Raw genomic sequence first — 19,977 nt, forward strand, 5'->3', positions numbered from 1 at the left:
TGTCCTGGAAACGAGTGATGCTGTTAGTTGTTGATACCCAGCAGTGTTTTTTGTGTTTGTCCCTCTTTCTCATGCTTACAAAATCTCAAATTCTGAATATATGTTTCACCAAAACCAAAAAACACCAAAAAAAACGACATCAGTGTCACGTCTTGGCTCCTGTGCATGGCCTGTTTTGTCTTTATATTCTGTTTTATTTTGGTTATTAAGTCAGAAGCTTTTTGAGATGTGGAAATTATGATGATCATCAATCAAACTGAAGAGAAAATAGTGATTCTGTGGTATCTCGTGAAGCAGACTTGATGCTACAGATGATTGTAATTTAAATCTGATCACACAGGATACATATGTCATTTTGATAGATTATTTGGTGGTTTGTTTTTGTTGTTCAGCTCAGCTGGTAGATGTTCTGGAAATATCCAATGAGCCCAAACATACACATTCATGTTTCACGTAACGGTCATCAGATGAGAGGCTTCATGACGCCACGATGAGTCGTAACATTTCAGCCTGGAGTTTACGCAGACGGAACAGAGACGTCATGCAGTTTGTGATGGTTGACGTCCAGGTGTGCTGTGTTTACAGTTATTTTAATTTCGTAATTAGGTTGCAGAATGTAATTATGTTTTCCTCCTCGAAGACCTTTGGGGAGCCTGAGAGTCGAGCTCTCGAGCCGCTGAGTGGCCCGTTGTCGGATCTCCAGTGGGCTCACAGGGCTTTGGGGAAAAGGTCAGAAACAGCTACTGTTGAAAGACTGTTGTTCCACATGACAGACTTTCCTAATTGTTCAAAACTTAATCTGAGGCAGGAGAGAAAAAGCAGCAGCAGGCTGGGAGGACAGTGGTTGTCTTGGAGAAGACACGTGTCTCTCTGGGGTTTCTGTCATGTCTGACGCTCAGCGTGAGGACGGCCAGGTGACCTTGACAGTCTCTGAATATCACCATCATGTGTACCTGTCAAAGCAAACCGCTGGAGGAGGCTGCGTTCATTTCACATGACTGTGTCATGCTCTTGATGTATCAATCAGCCTCTGAATATAAAGTGACTGAACATATAGAAGCCATCACTTACAGATACTGACAGAGAGTGAAATTAGGGTTCAGGAAAGTCAGATACCTCTGACATTTGCTGTTATTTTTGGAAACTGTAGCACTGTTGTATTCTGAGAGAGAGTTCTGAATGTTTTTATTCTTTAAGCAGAAAAAAATGCAAGAAGAATTGATCATAAAATGGTCGTGCTTTGCTTGAACATTAATCGAGATGCAAAGATGTTGTGTGGTGAGTGTGTTTTTGAGCAGTGAGGCTAAAATCTTCTACCATGGTAACGTCGTCTGTTGTCTATTTTTAAACAAAGAATTATGTAACGGAATTGGCATTTTTATTCAAAATGGTTTCCTCCAATCACATATTCATTTAAATTCAGCTGTACTTTTAACAAATATGTTGTGTAACTCTCTGTGAGTCCACCTCAGAATACAGAAAGCCCTACCTGGGAAAAAAAAAATCAACAAGCTGCTGATAATCCGTTTAGTCATCACCATTAGCTGTTTTAGATATTGAGTGTGAGTTTAGGTGCACAGTATCTGTCTCTGCTCTCCGTCTGTCTGTCTTATACGTCCCTGTCATTACACGGTGCACGCTGACTGTTATGTAACGCACCAGTCCAGTGCACAAGGAGGAGACACGATTCGGTTGACACGTGGCAAACATGTCCTGCTATACGTGAGATTGTTGATTTTTCACTCGCGCAAACACAGCTCACTCGTCTGTTGTCCACATGTCACAGATGCGAGGCCCCTGTGTGCGTCTCTGCCTCCGCCAGGAGTCCCGTCAGCTCCTCAGGTTTCAGGCAAATCTAATTACGGCCCCTCAATCTAGTCTCATTCTAATGCCAAAGGGAGCTGATGCTGCGTTGGACCTGGCAGCTCGAGCGGGCGTGACGTCAGATCAGGTGGTGACCTTGATGGGAGAACGCCGCTCTGTACGTCTCTGTCAGCGAGCGGCCGGCTCTGGATACGCAGGCAGGGAGGGAGGTGTGAAGGAAGGCTGTTCATCATCTTCACGACCAAATCTTAATTTGTGGCTCTTTTAGATTGTGTCACAGCTGAGACGGAGGGCTGACTGGGTGATGACGCAGCATCACAGCCCTCCTCCTTCCTCGGTCCTCCTCCGCCTCGCTGGTGGCCGGAGCCGGGTCGACCTCGCTGTTCAGCGCCGGTGAAAACATCATTTTTCAAGGAGAGAGGGAGGGAATAAGGGAGGGAGGAGGGGGGGAGAGATGAAGTGAGGACAGGGATGAAATGGACGACATGTGCAAGGATGCATGAGCTCAGTTACTCTCCTTCTTGCTCAAGCCAGAATCACTGAAATGAAAAATATCGAGGTTCTCCAGATATTTGTAGATTTTTTTTCAGGGAAAGAAGCGGCAGCATCTGCTCATCTGTCGTCCTCTGAATGGATGAAAGATGAATTTCGACATTGATGATACCTCAGACATCACAGATACCTCCTGACAGGCCACGATGGTTTAACACTGAATCTGTGTGATATGTGAGGAACATGTCGGCACATCATCTGAACAATATTATGTGGATGTAAAATGGAAGCAGAAAAAAAAAGCAGGACGTGAGCAGGTTAGCAGCCAGCAGGGCCCCATTGTTCTATGAATGTGTGAATGTGAGGCTCTCGGGTTAAAGGAGCCATAAAACGCAGTCCATTTAGCACGAGGGCTGAGAGCAGGGTGCTCGCTGAATGGAATGGCTGCTGTGGCCCTCACAGTTGCAGATGCTGCAGCCGTTCCTGCTAGCTCCAGCTTCTGTGTCGACTCTCTCTCTCCCCCTCTTCTCTGCCTCCCGCCCATCCCCCCCTCCTCCCATCCTCCGTCTTCTGCCCAGCTTCCCTCCGCCCTGCTTCTCCTCAGCCTGCTGCTGCTACAGTTGCTTTCTGCCTGCCTGCCTGCTTCACTTTGCTCTTCCATCTCCCCCCATGTTTTCTGTCTTTCCCCTGCTCTGCTCTCTCTCTCCTCTTCTTCGCTCAGCTCTGGATTATGAAATTTTCAGTAGCTTTGCAGCAGTTTAGTCATGCGTTACAAAAAAAGACTCTCTACATATATAGCAGCCCTGTGTGTGTGTGTGTGTGAGAATATTGGTTACTCATTTTGTTTTTGTGCTTATTGCATGCCGGTTTGTGTGCTCATGACGCTGGATGTGTGTTTGGTTTTCTGTGTCAGTCATGCATATGTGCTGTGTTTGATAGAAATGTCATGCTACCGGCAACTGGGACAATCCCAAGTGTGTCATTATGTCTGTCCATAGTGTGTAATGAATGTTTACAGTACGTATGAGACTCATAACTCGGGGAGACGCTGCTGCTGCTGCTCTGACCTATAATAGTAACAGGAGAGTAATGTTATCTAATCACATTTAACTGCACTGACTTGATCGGAGTTGTCTCTTGATTTCAGTGGGATTAATTTTGGGGAAGAATCCTCTGCACAGAAACATCTTCTGTCTTCCTCTCTGAGATGTTTCCTGTTCACAGCATCTCACACGTTTTTCTGTTGGTAGATTACATCCAGTCATGTGACGCCACCGTAAGGCCTCTTACTGTGCGTTTCCTCACCCGTCCTTCCTTCCTCCCTCCTGACTCTGTTGGTGGCTCTGCAGGGCTTAATGTAGTGAGGGAGGCCTTGTTAAAAGCACAAGGGTCCATATCACTTGTGCAAATGCACAGTTCCATTAAAGTTTCATGCAAATCGCCATGTTTTATTTAAACAATTATGAGGTTATCCACAGAAAGTGGCTTTGCAGCTCCTCCTGGTTTTTGCTCGTTTGCTTCTCTTGAAACTGCCGTGGTGGGCTGAGAGAGCGGGACAAACACACAAACATTAGAAACATCTTGTCAGCTGCTTTCACTGCTTTGAATGGTGCTACTGTATGAGCAATTGTTTAAATATTATCTGCACATGTGTATGTAAGCTTTGTGTGCTCAGATACATGTATGCAGAGATGCTAAATGAGTTTTATTAAGTGTCTTATGCTTTTGATGATCTATACTGTTGTGCTTGTGTTCTCTCTGGTTGTTAATTTATTAACAATCGCTCTTTCTCTCTCTTTTTCTTGTCTCCACAGACATTTATAGTGCTAAATAAAGGGAAGACAATCTTCCGTTTTAGTGCCACACCTGCCTTGTACTTCATAAGTCCTTTAAATCTGGTTAGGCGAATAGCTATTAAAATTTTGATACATTCATATCCTTTCAAATGGTGTCTTAAGAGCAGCGACAAAAGGGTTTCCTGTTCCTGTGTATTATTCATGATGATATGTTCTGTCTTTCTGCTATTGATGTGTCCTGATGCTTCAGCAGAGGATCGGTACATTATGCTCAGAGGACTTTTTTTTCATTTTTTTTTTTTAACATACAAGAACATGCAGTAGCCATTTTATCACTGAAGAGAAGGGCTAGCACAAATGATGAGTCATCCTTAACAGTAAACCAAGCTAGACCTCCTCAGTAAGCCCATTATCTGTGCCATCCATCTCAGCATCCAGACTGAGCAGCTGAAGGTTGAACCCCTCTTCATTTAGAGAGCTGTCAGATATTCCCACAGTGTCGGTCAAATCTGCCGATTGATTGACCGCACGGTGAAAATCGCAGTGAAACTGATCCCTGATTGTTGCAGGAAAATGATCCGCCAGACGTCCACTTACAACGGTCACAACATATTCCGTCGATAGCAGACGAACCCAAGAGAGACTCAATATACGGACACAAGTCGATGCTCCTGGAACAATGTCAGGCTTATTATCAACAGTTTGGCAAAAAAGTGAAGCGTTTAGTTATTTATTTTCGGGCGTTCTTCTTCCTTATCAAACCCTAATGCCTACCTAGAATGCCCCTGTCCACCACCAAAGGGAATTTAAGCTTTCTGTCTTCCATTAGTTAAAGAATAACAAGCAAATCTTTTCTGCTGGTGCTTTTTTGTCAGGTCTGCTTCAAAGAAACAGCCATATGCAAACGCTGTTTCATATATATAAATGTGTGTCATATAAATAGGAGCAAATACAACCTTAAATAGTTTCCCAAAGTTTGGCTTTAAGCATCTTATTACTGACTATTACTGTATGTGCTCGAATTTGTTCACCACAAACTCAAATCCTCAACTCGATTGGTATGGAATAAGCTGCTGCTTGTTTCAGCTTTAATGCTTTAAACCTCTGAACCTGAAACAGTGTCTGAGCGCCCCAAACCCCCAAACCCACCGGCCAGTTTAAGAGGCATGTTGTCTTTGAAGAGAAATGCCCCAAAATACCACCATTTGGTGAGAAACATATAAAAACAGAATCATTGTGTTCTCAACCTTCGGATAATCCTCGTACAACTTGACTTAAACAAATCTAAGCTTAAAATCGTGGTATTTCATCGAATGTGCTTTGTTCTACGTGTCTCGATCAAAAACTGTAACAGAATTTCTGACTAGATTCTGCAATAAAACAAAAAAATCTGCTCCCCTCTTTGTTATTCAACAGTCACATCACAATAGTGGAGGGACTTTTTGGATGAACTGCAGGCTGCGTTTACACATAGCAGGTAGGAGATAGGTATGGAAACATTAATTAAAAATGTAAGTTGTAAAATATCCAAAGTATATACAGACACATTTTTCTCCCCGAGTCCTGGTAGCACCTGTGGGCACTTGGAAAAATGTTGCACATGTTCATTCCAAGTTATTTTTTTCCATTTTTGTCAAACAGATAATCAAAGATATTCAACATTTGGATTGTATTGTTTAGGATTCATGGCATCTTACCTGTCTTACTGCACAACCAACATTTTTAAGTTCCCTTACCTTCTCACTATGATTGTGCTGTTTTCATAAAGGTGAAAAATGAGAAACTGAAATAACAAAATAGCACAAGATAAAGAGTAATTGCTTCCTCCAAGATCATCTGGAGACCCCGGGGATCGAACCAACAACCCTGCAGTTAGCGGACAACAGATTTCGCACCTGAGTCACTGATTTTAATCTGTCCTGCTAATCTTACAGCCACGTAGCAAAACAACCAACAATCGCAGCCATGTAGGGTGCTGATGAAACGCTCTGCTTTACTCAACTGACAGGCAACACTCGAGGACTAAAAATACTCAACAGGCCGATACCGAAGCAGTGTAACGTTCAACTTCCCAGCGCTGCAGCTAATGTAGCCAGAACCCAAAAATACACAAAATCCTTGCAATATTGAAGAATTTGTGAATTAACACAAAAAACTGCTCAAAACATAATATTCAAAAAGTGTGAAGTACAAAAATATATAGATTTTTTTTTCAGCAGCTTATTTGCCTACTCCACCTTCCACTATAATAAATGTACGTTTGTGTACAGTTTTTTCCTCTCTGTGATTGTTTCCTGTTGCTGATCTAGAAATATTGTCAATCAAAAAGTAAAATCAAACCCTTTTGTGTAAATTCAGATTATTTTTTTTTAAACTTCATTTCCTCCCTTAAAGCCACTACCTTCAGCTATCACTGACCTGCGGCTGCCTTTGAAGCTCATTCTGAGGTTTCCTCCTTGTTTCCTTTGAGAGTCACTGAAAGCTTCGCAGCTTTAACAACGTACCGTAGTTTTGGTGCCGTTGTATTTCCACTAAATATATACACTATTTAAATATTTCATGGCTAAAATAATGGCCTTTGTGGTGGTGGGCACACATAACCAGCTTCTGTTAAGTGCTTCCAGCAGGCTTTATGACATTAACCCTTTACATGCCGTTGAGGTAGACTGGTCTGTTGAAATCACATTACTGTAGGTACTGCAGACTTGTTTTTTTTATTTTTTTTTATTGCTGTCCTTTTACAGTTTTATTGAGGTGTGATGATGGTTGTGATTGTCTCCTATAATCCATATTTTCCTTAACCTGCTCCTCACTCTTTTCAGCATGATCATTATGTGTACTATTTTGACCAACTGTATATTCATGACGTTTAGTGATCCTCCCGAGTGGTCAAAACAAGTAGAGTAAGTACACTTTTAATATATTCATTCAATGTTATCAATGCATGCTAATAATCTGTGTATATATAGTTCCGCTACATTTGAGTGAAAAATTGTAAAATATATACTTGTACATTTTTTTCCAGAAACATTAAACCAATTTTTCTTTTCTTTTCTTTTTGTCTTTTTTTTAAATTACAACTATATTTCCCATAAATAAATAAAAAATAAAACACAAGCTAAATGTTATTTGTCTTTATATCAAACTTAGGATAAAACTTAATTGTTTGCAAAGGAAATTCTTGTACCAAATATTGCTCAGAAAAACTAAAATAAGACCAAAACAAAAAAGTATATATACATATACATGTGTGTATATATATATAGTCTATGAAAATTCAAAGTGTTGAAATGAAACGTCTGTATAAACTCAACCAAATGCTTAATTTGATTCACATACAGATCGTTGGATTACAAAAAAAAGGAGGTGTAACTTAAAAAACAGTTAATCTTTTATATTGTGCAACATACAAAATGTATTTTCATCCAGCTGGTTCTAAGAGTCTGTAAAGATTCTGAAAATCCCTTGAGAATAGTGCCACGTGTTGATGAACAGCTTCTCCTGTTATTCATGCTGGTGACTAATGTCATTCAGTCACTAAATGAATTAGTGGATTGATTGATCAACGTAGGACTTCGGTCCCATCTTCAATCTGCCAGTGACTGTTGGGCGGAGATTAATGACGAGATGAGTTGTAAGGATTTGGGTGAGCCACTGACTTTTGTTTAAAAAGTCAAAATTTAAACTTTTTATCATACTTTGGCTCTTTAATACACCCTTCATATCTATCATCAGCTGTGCAAATCAACAAATGTTCACATGTTGAGGCACTAACTGATGAACACAGTAAAACCAACCTGCTAACGTTAGCAGCCTGTTAGCATGATGGTGAGAATACATTGCATTCTCATGAATATCAAACACTGCTGTGCCTACAGTTGGCCGTTAGCACTACGTGCTGTTTATTTTACATGGAAAATTATGTGTACTTAGATGCCACTCAAATGTAACGGCAGCTCACAGTATCTGTAAATGAAATGTTTGCTTATTTAAAAATATTCCACTGTTTTAAACTGTTTTATCTGATTTTCTTATTCTAAATTTATCCGGTGCCCTACACTAACTTAGGCATTTCCTGGGTGTTTTAACAGCTAATGAGGGCGCAGACACTTAGAAACGAGCGAGCTTTGATGCGTGAACTGATTCTGTCAACGCCTTTTTGTCTTTCAGGTACACATTCACAGGAATTTATACATTTGAGTCTCTTGTAAAAATCACGGCGCGAGGATTCTGTATAGACGGGTTTACATTCCTAAGAGATCCATGGAACTGGCTGGATTTCATGGTCATTTCGATGGCGTAAGTATTTGTCTTAACTAACTGTCAGTGGATAAAGAATTGAAATCAAATATGTTGTTGCAGAGGGTGGGGAAAGAAATTGAAGTTTTTAGTCTTTTAGTCTTTCTTACTCCTTTTCTTTTCTTTCTTTCTTTCTTTCTGTCTGATAACCCATCCTCTGTGTTTCCTCCATTGATCTGAGACTCCTCTGGTCTTTCTCTCTGGGATTTGAAGATCTCCATCCGACACTCTGCGGCCTCCCCGACAGCACCTCAGTCCCCATTCATCCGATTTATCTTCTAACTCTCCTTCTCATCCAACCTTTTTTCTCTCTCAAACCGACCAGAGTCTGCGACATCCAATTTAAGGCCGAGTCGCAGCTCGTAGCTCCTCCATAAGAGCATCGTGTAAAATCCGACATTTCACTGTTTCATTGTCACACAGGCCCATCTGTGTGTGAATTGATCTTCTCGCCATTATATCTGCATGTGAATAACCGAGCTGTTGTAACTGTGGTTTTGATCCTGCAGGTATATAACAGAGTTTGTAAACCTAGGCAATGTCTCAGCTCTGCGCACGTTCAGGGTGTTGAGGGCATTGAAAACTATTTCTGTAATTCCAGGTAAGACAGGATGGGGCGGTGGGCGGTGGGGCGGGGTCGGTGTTAGGTGTGTGTGTCTTTCTTTCCTTTTACCTTCCACCCTTCTCCTCAGTGGACAGGCTCTGTGAGTGGCGTCGTTTTCCTCCTGGTTCGGTGGTGTTGTGCTCTTGGCGTGTGTGGTTTTTGTCATCGTGTTTGTTCTGTGTGTGATCCTTCCCCTATTTCAGATATATAACAGAGTTTGTGGACCTGGGCAATGTATCTGCGCTGAGAACATTCAGAGTTCTCCGAGCATTGAAAACTATCTCTGTCATTCCAGGTGAGACTCAGTTTAAACACTAAGGCTGATCCTCTCACCCTTTCTTTTCTACTCACTATTATTATGGTTACAATCTTTATGATTTAAGCAACAACAACAAAAAAAATTGGAGACAACCATTTTTTGATTTATTTTTCCTCCAAAATTATCAAAAATGGTACTAATACATTTTTGATAGGCTTTGCAGTCTCCTCTAGGGCCCTCCAAAGTGTCTGCACTCTCTTCTGCCCCAGTAGCACTCTTCATTATGAGGCTTGTTCCCAAGGCAGCTGTGTTTCTCTTAAGAAATAGCTTTAACCTACTCCTTTCACGAGCTTCCAGAATAAGCTAAAGCCCCTTTTTATTGCAAAAAAAATTTGCCAGTAGTATAATCTCATGTTAAGGCCAAAAGCAGGTGATTATAAATGTTTTTTATTGAATAAAAAATAGACCATAGCTTCTCAAATTTTCCTTCAAACTTTGTAGTTATTCTACTAAAAAAGGAATATGTTTTATTGCACACGTGTAACCAGCGACTGAATTGGAAAACGAGGATTCCCGTTATTATGGGATCCAAAACAAACCTGGTTTATGTGTGTATGATCTGAGCATAGCTCTTAGAGAGATCCCACAGAATACACCTATTATTTATGTATGAAGACTGCCAAGCCTAGTTTGTGAACATATCTCTTATGCTGCATGATGCTTTTCGGTCACTTGCTTTTATAATATTAGCCTACCAAGAGCTTGGCTGACAAATGGCATTGAAAGTTTGATTTGCCCTCTTTTTGTTTTTTAGTTTGATTATTGATTTTTCTTTCTCTGTTTTTTTTTCTTTTTCTTTTTTTTTTCTCCGACCTACTTGAATGATATACCACACAGAAAAAGAGACAATGTGTTCACACTATAGAGGTTGGGGACGCAGATGGGATGGTTGAATGACCTATTGACCTTTTTGAGTGACGCTGACCACACATCTATTCATCTGCCGATAGAAAATGTTGAACAGATGTTGCGCTCACTCAAAAGATCTGCTGTGGATGGCACATTCAGTGGGAAATCTGAAAAAGGAAGTCCACGTCAAGTGCAAACAAAAACGTTTAGATTTAAAGTCTATTTAGAGCAAAAATTTGACGTTTTGGGAAATATGCTTGTTTGTTTTCTGGTTGGCAAATGAGAAAAGTGACTCTAGTGTCTGAACATGAAGCTACTGCTAGCAGCTGGTTAGCGCAGCTTGAATACTGTAAACTGGTAGCCTGGCTCAGTCTAAAGGCAGCAGTACACCTAAAGCTCACTAATCCACAAAATTACGTCTGATTTGTTTAACACTCTGAACACCCAAATCCCTGGGCAGGTGTGAAAAGCACTTTAAAGGTTTTTTTAATAAATGTATTTTACCTAAATGACACCACTTATCAAAGCTACAATCTGTATAAAAGACAAAATCATTGGAATTTCCAACGGTCCTTAAACTAATCGCGTGTGATGTAGTTACATTGGGAAAACAATCCATATCTAAGCTTACAATCCTGACATTTTATCAAAATGATTCATTTCAGTTTAAATATTTGCCAAAAATATACAATTTGCTCTAACCAGATTCTGTAAAGAATAAATCAATGAAATTGAGTGCTCCTCAGGACAGTCACCAAGCCAAGACTTACTCAGCTGTGGCCAGTCAAATGTAGGAACAAATAAGAGAAACTGAGAGGAAAATAAAACACTTGAGCAATAAAATAAAGCAGCATGGTTCAATAACAATATATAGAGACGCGAGTTAGCAGCATGTTGTTGGAAGACACATTCAGCACGGTGAAACATCTTTCTAGCGTTGACGCGCAGAGTCGTGTGAAAAACGCAGTTTATAGAGGTTGTAGAAATGTAAATAGGTAAATATCTGTAGCACATGGAAGCCTATTTTTTTTCCCAGTATTCGTAACAAATGTGGGCACGTTTATTGAATGTATTTATTTTTTGAAGTTTTGTAAAATAAATAATCAAAGAAATTCAAGACATTTTTGAGATGTCTTTTCTTCAAGCCATAGTTGAGCTGTTTTCAAACACTGAGTGAAAAATGAGCCCGTAAAAAATGTGACGACGAAGAAATAGCTTTGGGTTCAGAGGGTCAATTTATACAAAACTACAGGTGTGAACACAACAATTAAGAGGGACTTTGTGCTAAATTATGACTTTACCAAGAAATAACGGTTATTTGTTAGCCTTAAGACATCAATTTGGCAGATGATTTAAATTCCCAACAGAGCCAGACTAACTGTTTCTTCCTGTTTCCAGCCTTTATGCTAAGCTACGATAACTAGCTGCTGGCTTTAGCCGTGTATTTATCATACAGGAGGTACTGATACGCTCATCCAGAGCTCCAACACAAAATGAATAACTGTATTTCCCAAAGTAATTAACAATTGTTAATAATTCTAGTACATGAGTAACAAAAAGCTTGTATAGCTAGTCCAGCTAACGATATTCTATGTACAGTGCAGAGTATCATTTCTGGGTCTATTTTAATAGAGTACTCTTTGACTAGTGATACTTTTATTTTTTCTATGGAATCTTCTCATGTAATCCAAGATAAGAAAAGTAATTTTGATATACTTTAAGGTAAGATTAGAAATAAGATAGTCTAAATTCAGAGCATATACTATGAGAAGATGTTGTACGTACAGCTGGTAAAGTCCACTGTACCTGTAGAGGTTGAACAGAAAAGGGGTCGCGGGTCATCCTGCTTCCATGTTTCCTCGTGGACCCATGTGAACGCTGCCAGAGGATGCCTGTTGGGAAGGTAAAGCGATTTTATCTTTAGCGATACTGTGGATGAGACAGACTGCAGGGTCGCGGTATTGGGGAGTCAGTGCTTTTCCTAATGACACCTTTATACAAGACAGTTCAAGAAAGTGCCCTCGTCGGCGCTGGCATTGAATTGCTCCTGTTCAGCCTTGGAGTTTAAATGACCTGCATGTGGTTTCCAGCCCCCCTGCCTGTGCCTCTGTCCTTCTCATGGCCCCTCGTTGTGCTGCTGTGCTCTCTTTCTTACGGATTTCCTCTCACTTTTCTGCAGCCTCCCCCCTCTTTTTTATTTTTATGTTTTGTTAATTCACTTCATCCACCACTGGCAGCACAGTGCAAAATTCTCTCCTGTAAAGGAGCCAGTTATTTTGATTTGATTCCTGTCACAATATTTTCGGTTTTGGATAAATCTCAAAAGAGTGGGAAGGCTCCTCAATATTTCTTGTTTGTTGTTTCTAGAGATGTTTTGTATGTAACCTGTCAGTTTTGTGCAAAATGTATTACTACCCATATCTAAAATTTACACATTTTTACCAGTTTAAATTAAATTCACCTAAATTCTCTTTTTTGTTGGAATGTTGAAGTCATTACAGTGTAAGAAATTTACATTTAGTTGTGTCATCATGTTGATAAATCACTAATTTAAAGAAAAAACATAAAATTAAATCAACATAAAAGCAGGTTAATGTTAAGTCACTCAGATTTTTAACTGAATTGGAGAACTTACTTGATTTTTTTTCTCAGTGATAGAATCAAAAGTAGTGAAAGTAGAGACTCCAGACATGAACACGTGGGCATCAGCAGCTCCTGCATCACCTGTGCGGTTTGTGTACGTGTGTGTGTGGCTGCCCTCCAGGCCTGAAGACCATTGTGGGCGCTCTGATCCAGTCTGTGAAGAAGCTCTCGGATGTGATGATCCTGACCGTCTTCTGCTTGAGCGTCTTCGCCCTCATCGGTCTCCAGCTCTTCATGGGCAACCTGCGCCACAAGTGTGTGATCTGGCCAATCAACTCCACCGAGAATTACCTGACCAACGGCAGCAAGGGCTTCGACTGGGACGACTACATCATGAACGAAAGTAAGTGGAGACGAGGCGTTGCCAGCCGTGACCTGGCAGCGATGAAGGAGTATGAGTCAGGCCATATGCTGGAATGAGAAAACAGTATGTCGTTTTGGCACCGGCTAGACAAAAGGAATTGGTTTGAAGTGATCTGAATTGAGACTGTGTGAGCAAACTGAAGTCAGAAATTGGTCTGAAGGGATTTGCAGACTGTTGCAAAATAAACAAGCGTAGCTGCGACAGAATGTGAGCGAATTCACTCATTATGGCTCTTGTGTGTTTGTTTGTGTTTTTTTCTGCAGCCAATTTCTACTTCCTGCCCGGCCAGTCGGACGCTCTGCTCTGTGGGAACAGCTCCGACTCTGGGTGAGTTGCATCCTCCGCCCTCCTCCAAATGCTGCCGATCCTACCAAGACCTGCTGTAGCTCCTGTCTCTGCCTATAGTCAGATTGCATTCTAAGTAAATAGTGATGAGTCACCTTCGGGCTGGATGCCCTGTTCTCTCTCTCTCTCTCTCTCTCTCTCTCTCTCTCTCTCTCTCTCTCTCTCTCTCTCTCCCTCTCTCCCTCTCTCCTCTGTCTCTCCACCCCTCAGCCGCTGCCCAGAGGGCTACACATGCATGAAAGCTGGGAGGAATCCAAACTACGGCTACACCAGCTTTGACAGCTTCGGCTGGGCCTTCCTTGCTCTCTTTCGACTCATGACACAGGACTTCTGGGAGAACCTTTACATGCTGGTAAAGCACATGTGTCAATAAGTTCAGCTCTGTTCAATAACTACTGTTGCACTTAAATGGAAGACATGTATAGAGGTGTGAAAATGATCAATTGATGTATTGACTTGTCCATCAATAGAAATTCATCACAGTAAGTAATTTCTTTTGCAAAAATACCTTAAATGGACATTTACTGGCTTTACTTTGCCTCTTAACCCCAAAACCTGCTAGTGGGTATAAAAGGCGTCTTAAAGAAATTGCTAAAATTACAAAAAAGAATTACTGTAAAAACAGAAAGAATTGTAAAATTTTCAACTTGAGATGTCGAAAAACTAAAATCTGATCTTATAATCCCAATGTTTCATTAAAATTACTTTATTCTACATGTCTTACTTGAAAACTTGCCAGTTTTCTCTGACCAGATTCTGAAACTGCAAAATTCTGTCCTCATCAGCACAACCAGGAAGCCGTTAGTGACACAACTACATCTAACAGTCACATGACAAAAATTCAGGGACTTTTCAGCTGAACTGTAGGCAGAATTTAAGTAGAGAGGAGACAAGTATGGAAAGAAATTAAAAACCTAAGTAGAAAAATATATATAGTATATAGAGTCCCATTTTTTTTCTCGTCCAATATTGGTTTTCCGGTTAATTTTTTTTTCATTTTGCGTGGTTTGGGAAAGTGTTATAATGCACAAAAATCATTTTTAATTCTCTCTAATTCCAGCCATAGTTGTGTTGTTTTCATAGAGATGCAGGATTTTATATTACAAAACTGAAAAATGCCCACAGGGAGTAAAAAGGTGATAGGAGCAAAAAAAAAGCCCAGAAACTGCTTGGGTTTCAGAGAGCTACATATGAAGATTTGTAGCTCTTCTCTAATTTATATCAGTGTAAATTTTATTGTATTACATTTAGACTTCCAATTGTATTTTTAGATTTTCCATTCACACTAACTGAAGACATCTCTTGTGGAGCTCAGTGTTGTGATGGACAAGTTTCATTATATTTTAGAGAATAAATAAATAATCCATTTGTCAAAATCACAATAGACAGATTAATTAATAATGCATATTGTAAGTATTGTTTGGGCATCAAGGTGTAAAACGGAGACATTATCCATCAATCATCTTGTGTTTTTTAGTTTCATACACACTGTAGCCAAAGAGGACATTAAGTAGCTCATGTCCTGTGAGATGTTAAATTGAACTACAGTGTTTTCAAAATGTAAAGTGATCAGTTGGCAACAGCTTTACAACCTCAGCTCCTCTACTGATTCCTCATTCGAGTGCACATCATCCTGCATGCTGTTTATTTGTTTGCTGTCACTCCACCTCTCAGACAGAAAACAGTGGATGATTGTGTTTCTAGTTCTCGTAAACCTCCACGTTTCTCTCCTCTTCCCACTTTGACTTCCCTCGTCTGGATAATGTGGCCCGTCCACTGTCTGTCTGCCAGGCTGCTCCACACTAAGCTTCTCTGAAATGGTGGAGACTCTCCTGCCTTCACATACAGAAGCAAGGAAGGAAGCATGAAATATTAACAGCTCAGGATTACAGTATGGCCAATGAGAGAGACGAGACCTGATGAGATCTGATGGGAGCATCCCAGCACATATTTCTATTTTTTGCTTCCATCTTTGAAATTCTGCTTCCAGCTGCACTCTCTCACTGCTATTGTATTCTGTGTATTTAGAAGAATTGCTACACAGCTGTGTTTAGGCATAGATTTGAACATGCAGATGTTGAACGTAGAGTCAACAGCATCCTACTGGCCATACGTTTTTATTTGCCCATGTTTCTGCACACATGAAGTTTTGCAATCGGTGGGACTAAAAGATGTGGTTTTGGGCTGTACTTCTCTTGTTGGAAGCGTTGTTTCAGCATTACATGTCAAATGCATTCATAATTGATGTGTGAGGGAATTTCACGTCTCCATTTGAGGAAGTCCTCGTGTTTTTTTGCTCTGCTCCCTGAAGAAAACAGTTTGCCTCTAGAGGGGTAAAAAAAGGAGGCTGATGAACACTTTATCTTGAATGAAAACCTCTTAAATGCCTGTGAATAAAAAAAGATAAGAAATGCATCTATCAAAACCCCGTAATGTAACTACATCAGGCCATTGGGTGTTATCAGAAGAAAAAAGTGATAAATGAGCTTTTTCCAGGATGTTCTCTTTGGTTGTGCCGAGCCTCTGCAGCTCAGGCTCCTCACTTTCCGTCTCCACTGGGGATAGCATCCAAATCCATAGTAATTGTTTGGTTATGCACTGGATGGTGTAGATAGCATGGAAAAATAGGTCAAAATGCAGATCTTGCGGCTCTCCCTGATAAACAACACAACCTTGGACTCCTGTTGAGAACCTTAACAAGTACAGAGGACAAGATTTTTCCTGTGCATCTTATGTTAGTACTCATACCAGAAACAGTTACATGTCAATGTGAAAGCTGTGTTTGTCTGAGAGGCATTAATGCGGAGTTGATTTTTGCACCCAGAAATGCTAAGACCGACTGTTAATTTCTGATGAGTCATGTTGAGAGACGAGCAGTGACTCTTGATTCAGGGGTTGAGGTCACGTATCGGATGTCATGACTCTGCTGTTTCCTTCCTCTCTCCCCTCCACCTCTGCAGACCCTGAGGGCGGCGGGCAAGACCTACATGATCTTCTTTGTCCTGGTGATCTTCGTGGGCTCGTTCTACTTGGTGAATCTGATCCTGGCTGTGGTCGCCATGGCCTACGAGGAGCAGAACCAGGCCACCATGGAGGAAGCCCAGCAGAAGGAGGAGGAATTCAAGGCCATGCTGGAGCAGCTCAAGAAACAGCAGGAAGATGCCCAGGTCAGTTCTCTGCAAGATGGAGGCCGAACTTATCCCTGATTCGTGATATATTATTGTTCTGACTTTGTTCGTGTGCCGGTTTCTCTGTAGACTGCTGCCATGGCAACCTCTGCAGGCACAGTGTCGGAGGATGCGGTGGAGGACGATGGAGGAGGGCGTCTGTCTTGCAGTTCCTCCGAGATGTCCAAGCTCAGCTCCAAGAGCGCCAAAGAACGGCGCAACCGCAAGAAGAAGTGGAGGCAGAAGGAGCAGGAGAAGGAGAAAGGTGACAGCGAGAAGTTTGTCAAGTCGGAGTCGGACGACGGCAGCAAAAGGAGCCGTTTCCGTTTCCCTGATAACCGCCTGGGTCGAAAGTCTTCCATTATGAACCAGGTGAGGAGGAGGAATCCCAATTTCTCTGCAGTTGTTGTCTTTTTGGTAAATACATCTAATCAAAGGGGAAGTAGATCCTTTGTTCTGAGATTACTGCGTCTTAAACATGGTGAACACAATCTGCCCCTCAAGAAATGAAAACTTGTGTTTAAAAACTTTAAACTGCAGGGATGATCCTGAACCAGTATGTCTAGACATATATGTTGCGTTTGAGTTTTTTTATTCTAAGTTTTGAAAGCTTTGAGCTCCACAGATGTGGCAGAAATCTTTTTGAAAAAAAACTCAAACCACTGACATAAAACTAAAAATATCTGCGGTAGACCTGCTGTGAAACGGCATGATTATTATTTGCATTAAGCAAAAAAGGAGACCAAACAAAACTCTACCAACACACAGAATTATAGAACCACAGAATTAGAATAAAGATGCTTTTATCTCTATATATAGAATATAGGTGTCAGTGAATGATGTGGCTGCAGGAATGGTGTTCTTCTCTACTTTTTGGACTGTCAGATGAGGAATATTTCAGATATTTTAGAATGTACAGTGTGGTGTTGCAAAAGCTCACATACAGAGGAGCTTATAGTGGCCAGAGATATAGAAGCACATGTCCAGGTCATGAATTATTCACAGTGATTACATGAATCTTTCAGAGGGAGCAATGCGGCTGCTTTGTTTAAGCTTCACTTGGGCTCCACTGGCTTGTATAGTGTGTTTACAGTGTTGTAACGCAATTGTGAAAATCACTCGTGTTTCTACTTTTCGCTCACCTTGTACACAAGCTGAGGCCTGTCGTCAAAACATGTGATTTTGCTGGAGCTGGTGTGCTTTATGTGCAGCGATGACAATACTTGGATCAATATGAGCTGCAGCACAGATTGATGTTGTCGTGATTCATGTTCAGCTCCATGTTGTTTTAGCTGCCTGCATCCCTGTCCTGTGTGTCTGTGTGTGACCTTGACAGTGTGAGATATCACTGACCTGATTATGTGTTTCCCTCTTGTTTATTAAGTCACATGATTTCTCCAGCAGGATGTGCCTTCTTCGGGGAAAGCACCCTGGTTGCATTCAATTTCCCACAGATGTTGCCTTTCATCCTGACCTCCGGAACTGATGACAAACAGCATAAAAATGATGCTGCAATCAGTTGTAATTCAAAAAAACACCTTGGGCTACATCAAATGTCTCTGCTCCTCTCCTGATTTTTCCTCTACCTCCTCCCCTTCCAGTCCCTCCTGAGCATCCCCGGCTCGCCTTTCCTCTCCCGCCACAACAGCAAGAGCAGCATCTTCAGCTTCAAGGGCCGCAGCAAAGACGTGGGCTCGGAGAACGAGTTTGCCGACGACGAGCACAGCACGGTGGAGGAGTGCGAGGAACGCCGTGGCTCCCTGTTCAGCCCCTACCGACGGAGCAGCTACAGCGGCTTCCACGGCAAGAGGAACAGCACGGTGGATTGCAACGGCGTGGTGTCGCTCATCGGCCCTGGGCCCGGTGGACGCCTTCTGCCTGAGGTGAAAATAGATAAGGCAGCTACTGACGACAGTGTAAGGAAGTCAATGAGTAGACCTATCTAGGCATGGCCCCCCTCTCGTCCGTTACGTTTCTTTTCTGGCTCTCTATCCTCTATTCTGTCATCTTTGCAAGTCCGTATGTATCTCTTGGCTAAGCGCTCGCGCCTCCCCTCCCCCTGCCCCTGCAGTGTATGCTGCCCTCCGACAGTAGGCAAAGGATGGAAAAACAAAGAAGTCTCATAAACTTTAAGCAGCCCTGCAAGTGTTTGGTGAAACTGGGTCTGTCAATGACTTCCAGGCAATTTTGTTTGAATTGAATGATGACTGTTCATGTTTTGAATATGTAAATATCAAATTCAGACATGCAGATATGTTTCTACCACTCATCGCCACTGACCCATTAGATTTTGGCATCTAGATCAAAGCTTGGTTAAGAGTTAATGCACAATCTTATGTGTGGGATGGCATCAAGTTCCTATTTAACGCACTCAATTTTTTTGTTAACAAACGGCATATAATGATGCGTTAACATGCTCCAGTGTGTTGATGTGTTCCTCCAGGCATCCAGGTCCTCTGCTAGCCTGTGTGGGTAGATCTGCAGTAGGAGGCGGAGGAAGCAGAGGGGACCAGCACTGTAGAGCCACAGACATTTATTATCTGCTTCCCTACTTCCCTGATACTGTCCCAGAGCAGACATATAAGTAACACACACCATCCTATTAGGCCTTCATAAAATACTTAAAGAAACAAAGGAGGGCTGCTGTCCTTGTCTGTCTTTACCTTTCTCTGTTTTCCAAACTCTCCCTGGTCAACATTAGTAAAGTAGTCGTGTCTCATTCTAGTTAGCATGGTAGATTGAAACCCTAAATTAGAACAAGCATGACATAGACAAGTAGAACAATGGCTATGGTGTCTGTAATTTCCTCTCCTTCTCTCTGACTTGGAGCATGCTCATGCATGACAACTGGATGGATCTGAACTACCTGCCTCCATACAATCTCTTTACAATGCTCTTGACTTGATGGTTGCAATATAAGTTGTATGGTTTCAAAGTAGGAAGATTCCGTAGCACCAAATTTGCAAGTAACATTAAAAATGGCCAGATCTGGGAGACATTTCGTAAAATAACCTAATGATTATATTGCAATGGCAGCAAAGCCTCCATTATTGCATGACAGGACTGAAAATGCATTCATGCAGAAGCAGTTCTCCTTGCACAATATCTCACAATCCATTTCTTATCTAATTGGGATGAGCTAATTACATTCAAACACAATTAGGTCAAGTAGCCCTAGACCACTGCTCCCACTTTGGCTGAGACCTGCATGCATTTTACAGCATACACACATCTTCCTTGAAACCAGCATTGAGATAGAAAAGAATGAAACATGC

General features: G+C 41.4%; 1 protein-coding gene across 1 annotated transcript in view; it reads left to right on the forward strand.

The window, feature by feature from the left end:
- The window catches only part of scn8aa (sodium channel, voltage gated, type VIII, alpha subunit a), a 43,664-nt gene that overhangs the window by 3,474 nt on the left and 20,213 nt on the right, over positions 1–19,977 (forward strand). Inside the window, exons 3-12 of the mRNA XM_008296620.1 lie at positions 4,131–4,249; positions 6,926–7,015; positions 8,283–8,411; positions 9,219–9,310; positions 12,948–13,169; positions 13,454–13,517; positions 13,746–13,887; positions 16,496–16,702; positions 16,793–17,074; positions 18,304–18,618. Coding sequence (XP_008294842.1) covers positions 4,131–4,249; positions 6,926–7,015; positions 8,283–8,411; positions 9,219–9,310; positions 12,948–13,169; positions 13,454–13,517; positions 13,746–13,887; positions 16,496–16,702; positions 16,793–17,074; positions 18,304–18,618 — 1,662 coding nt within the window. The remainder of the gene's footprint in view (positions 1–4,130; positions 4,250–6,925; positions 7,016–8,282; positions 8,412–9,218; positions 9,311–12,947; positions 13,170–13,453; positions 13,518–13,745; positions 13,888–16,495; positions 16,703–16,792; positions 17,075–18,303; positions 18,619–19,977) is intronic.

Source organism: Stegastes partitus, unplaced genomic scaffold (genome assembly GCF_000690725.1).
Source record: "Stegastes partitus isolate 25-593 unplaced genomic scaffold, Stegastes_partitus-1.0.2 Scaffold24, whole genome shotgun sequence".
Taxonomy (NCBI): Eukaryota; Metazoa; Chordata; class Actinopteri; family Pomacentridae; genus Stegastes; species Stegastes partitus.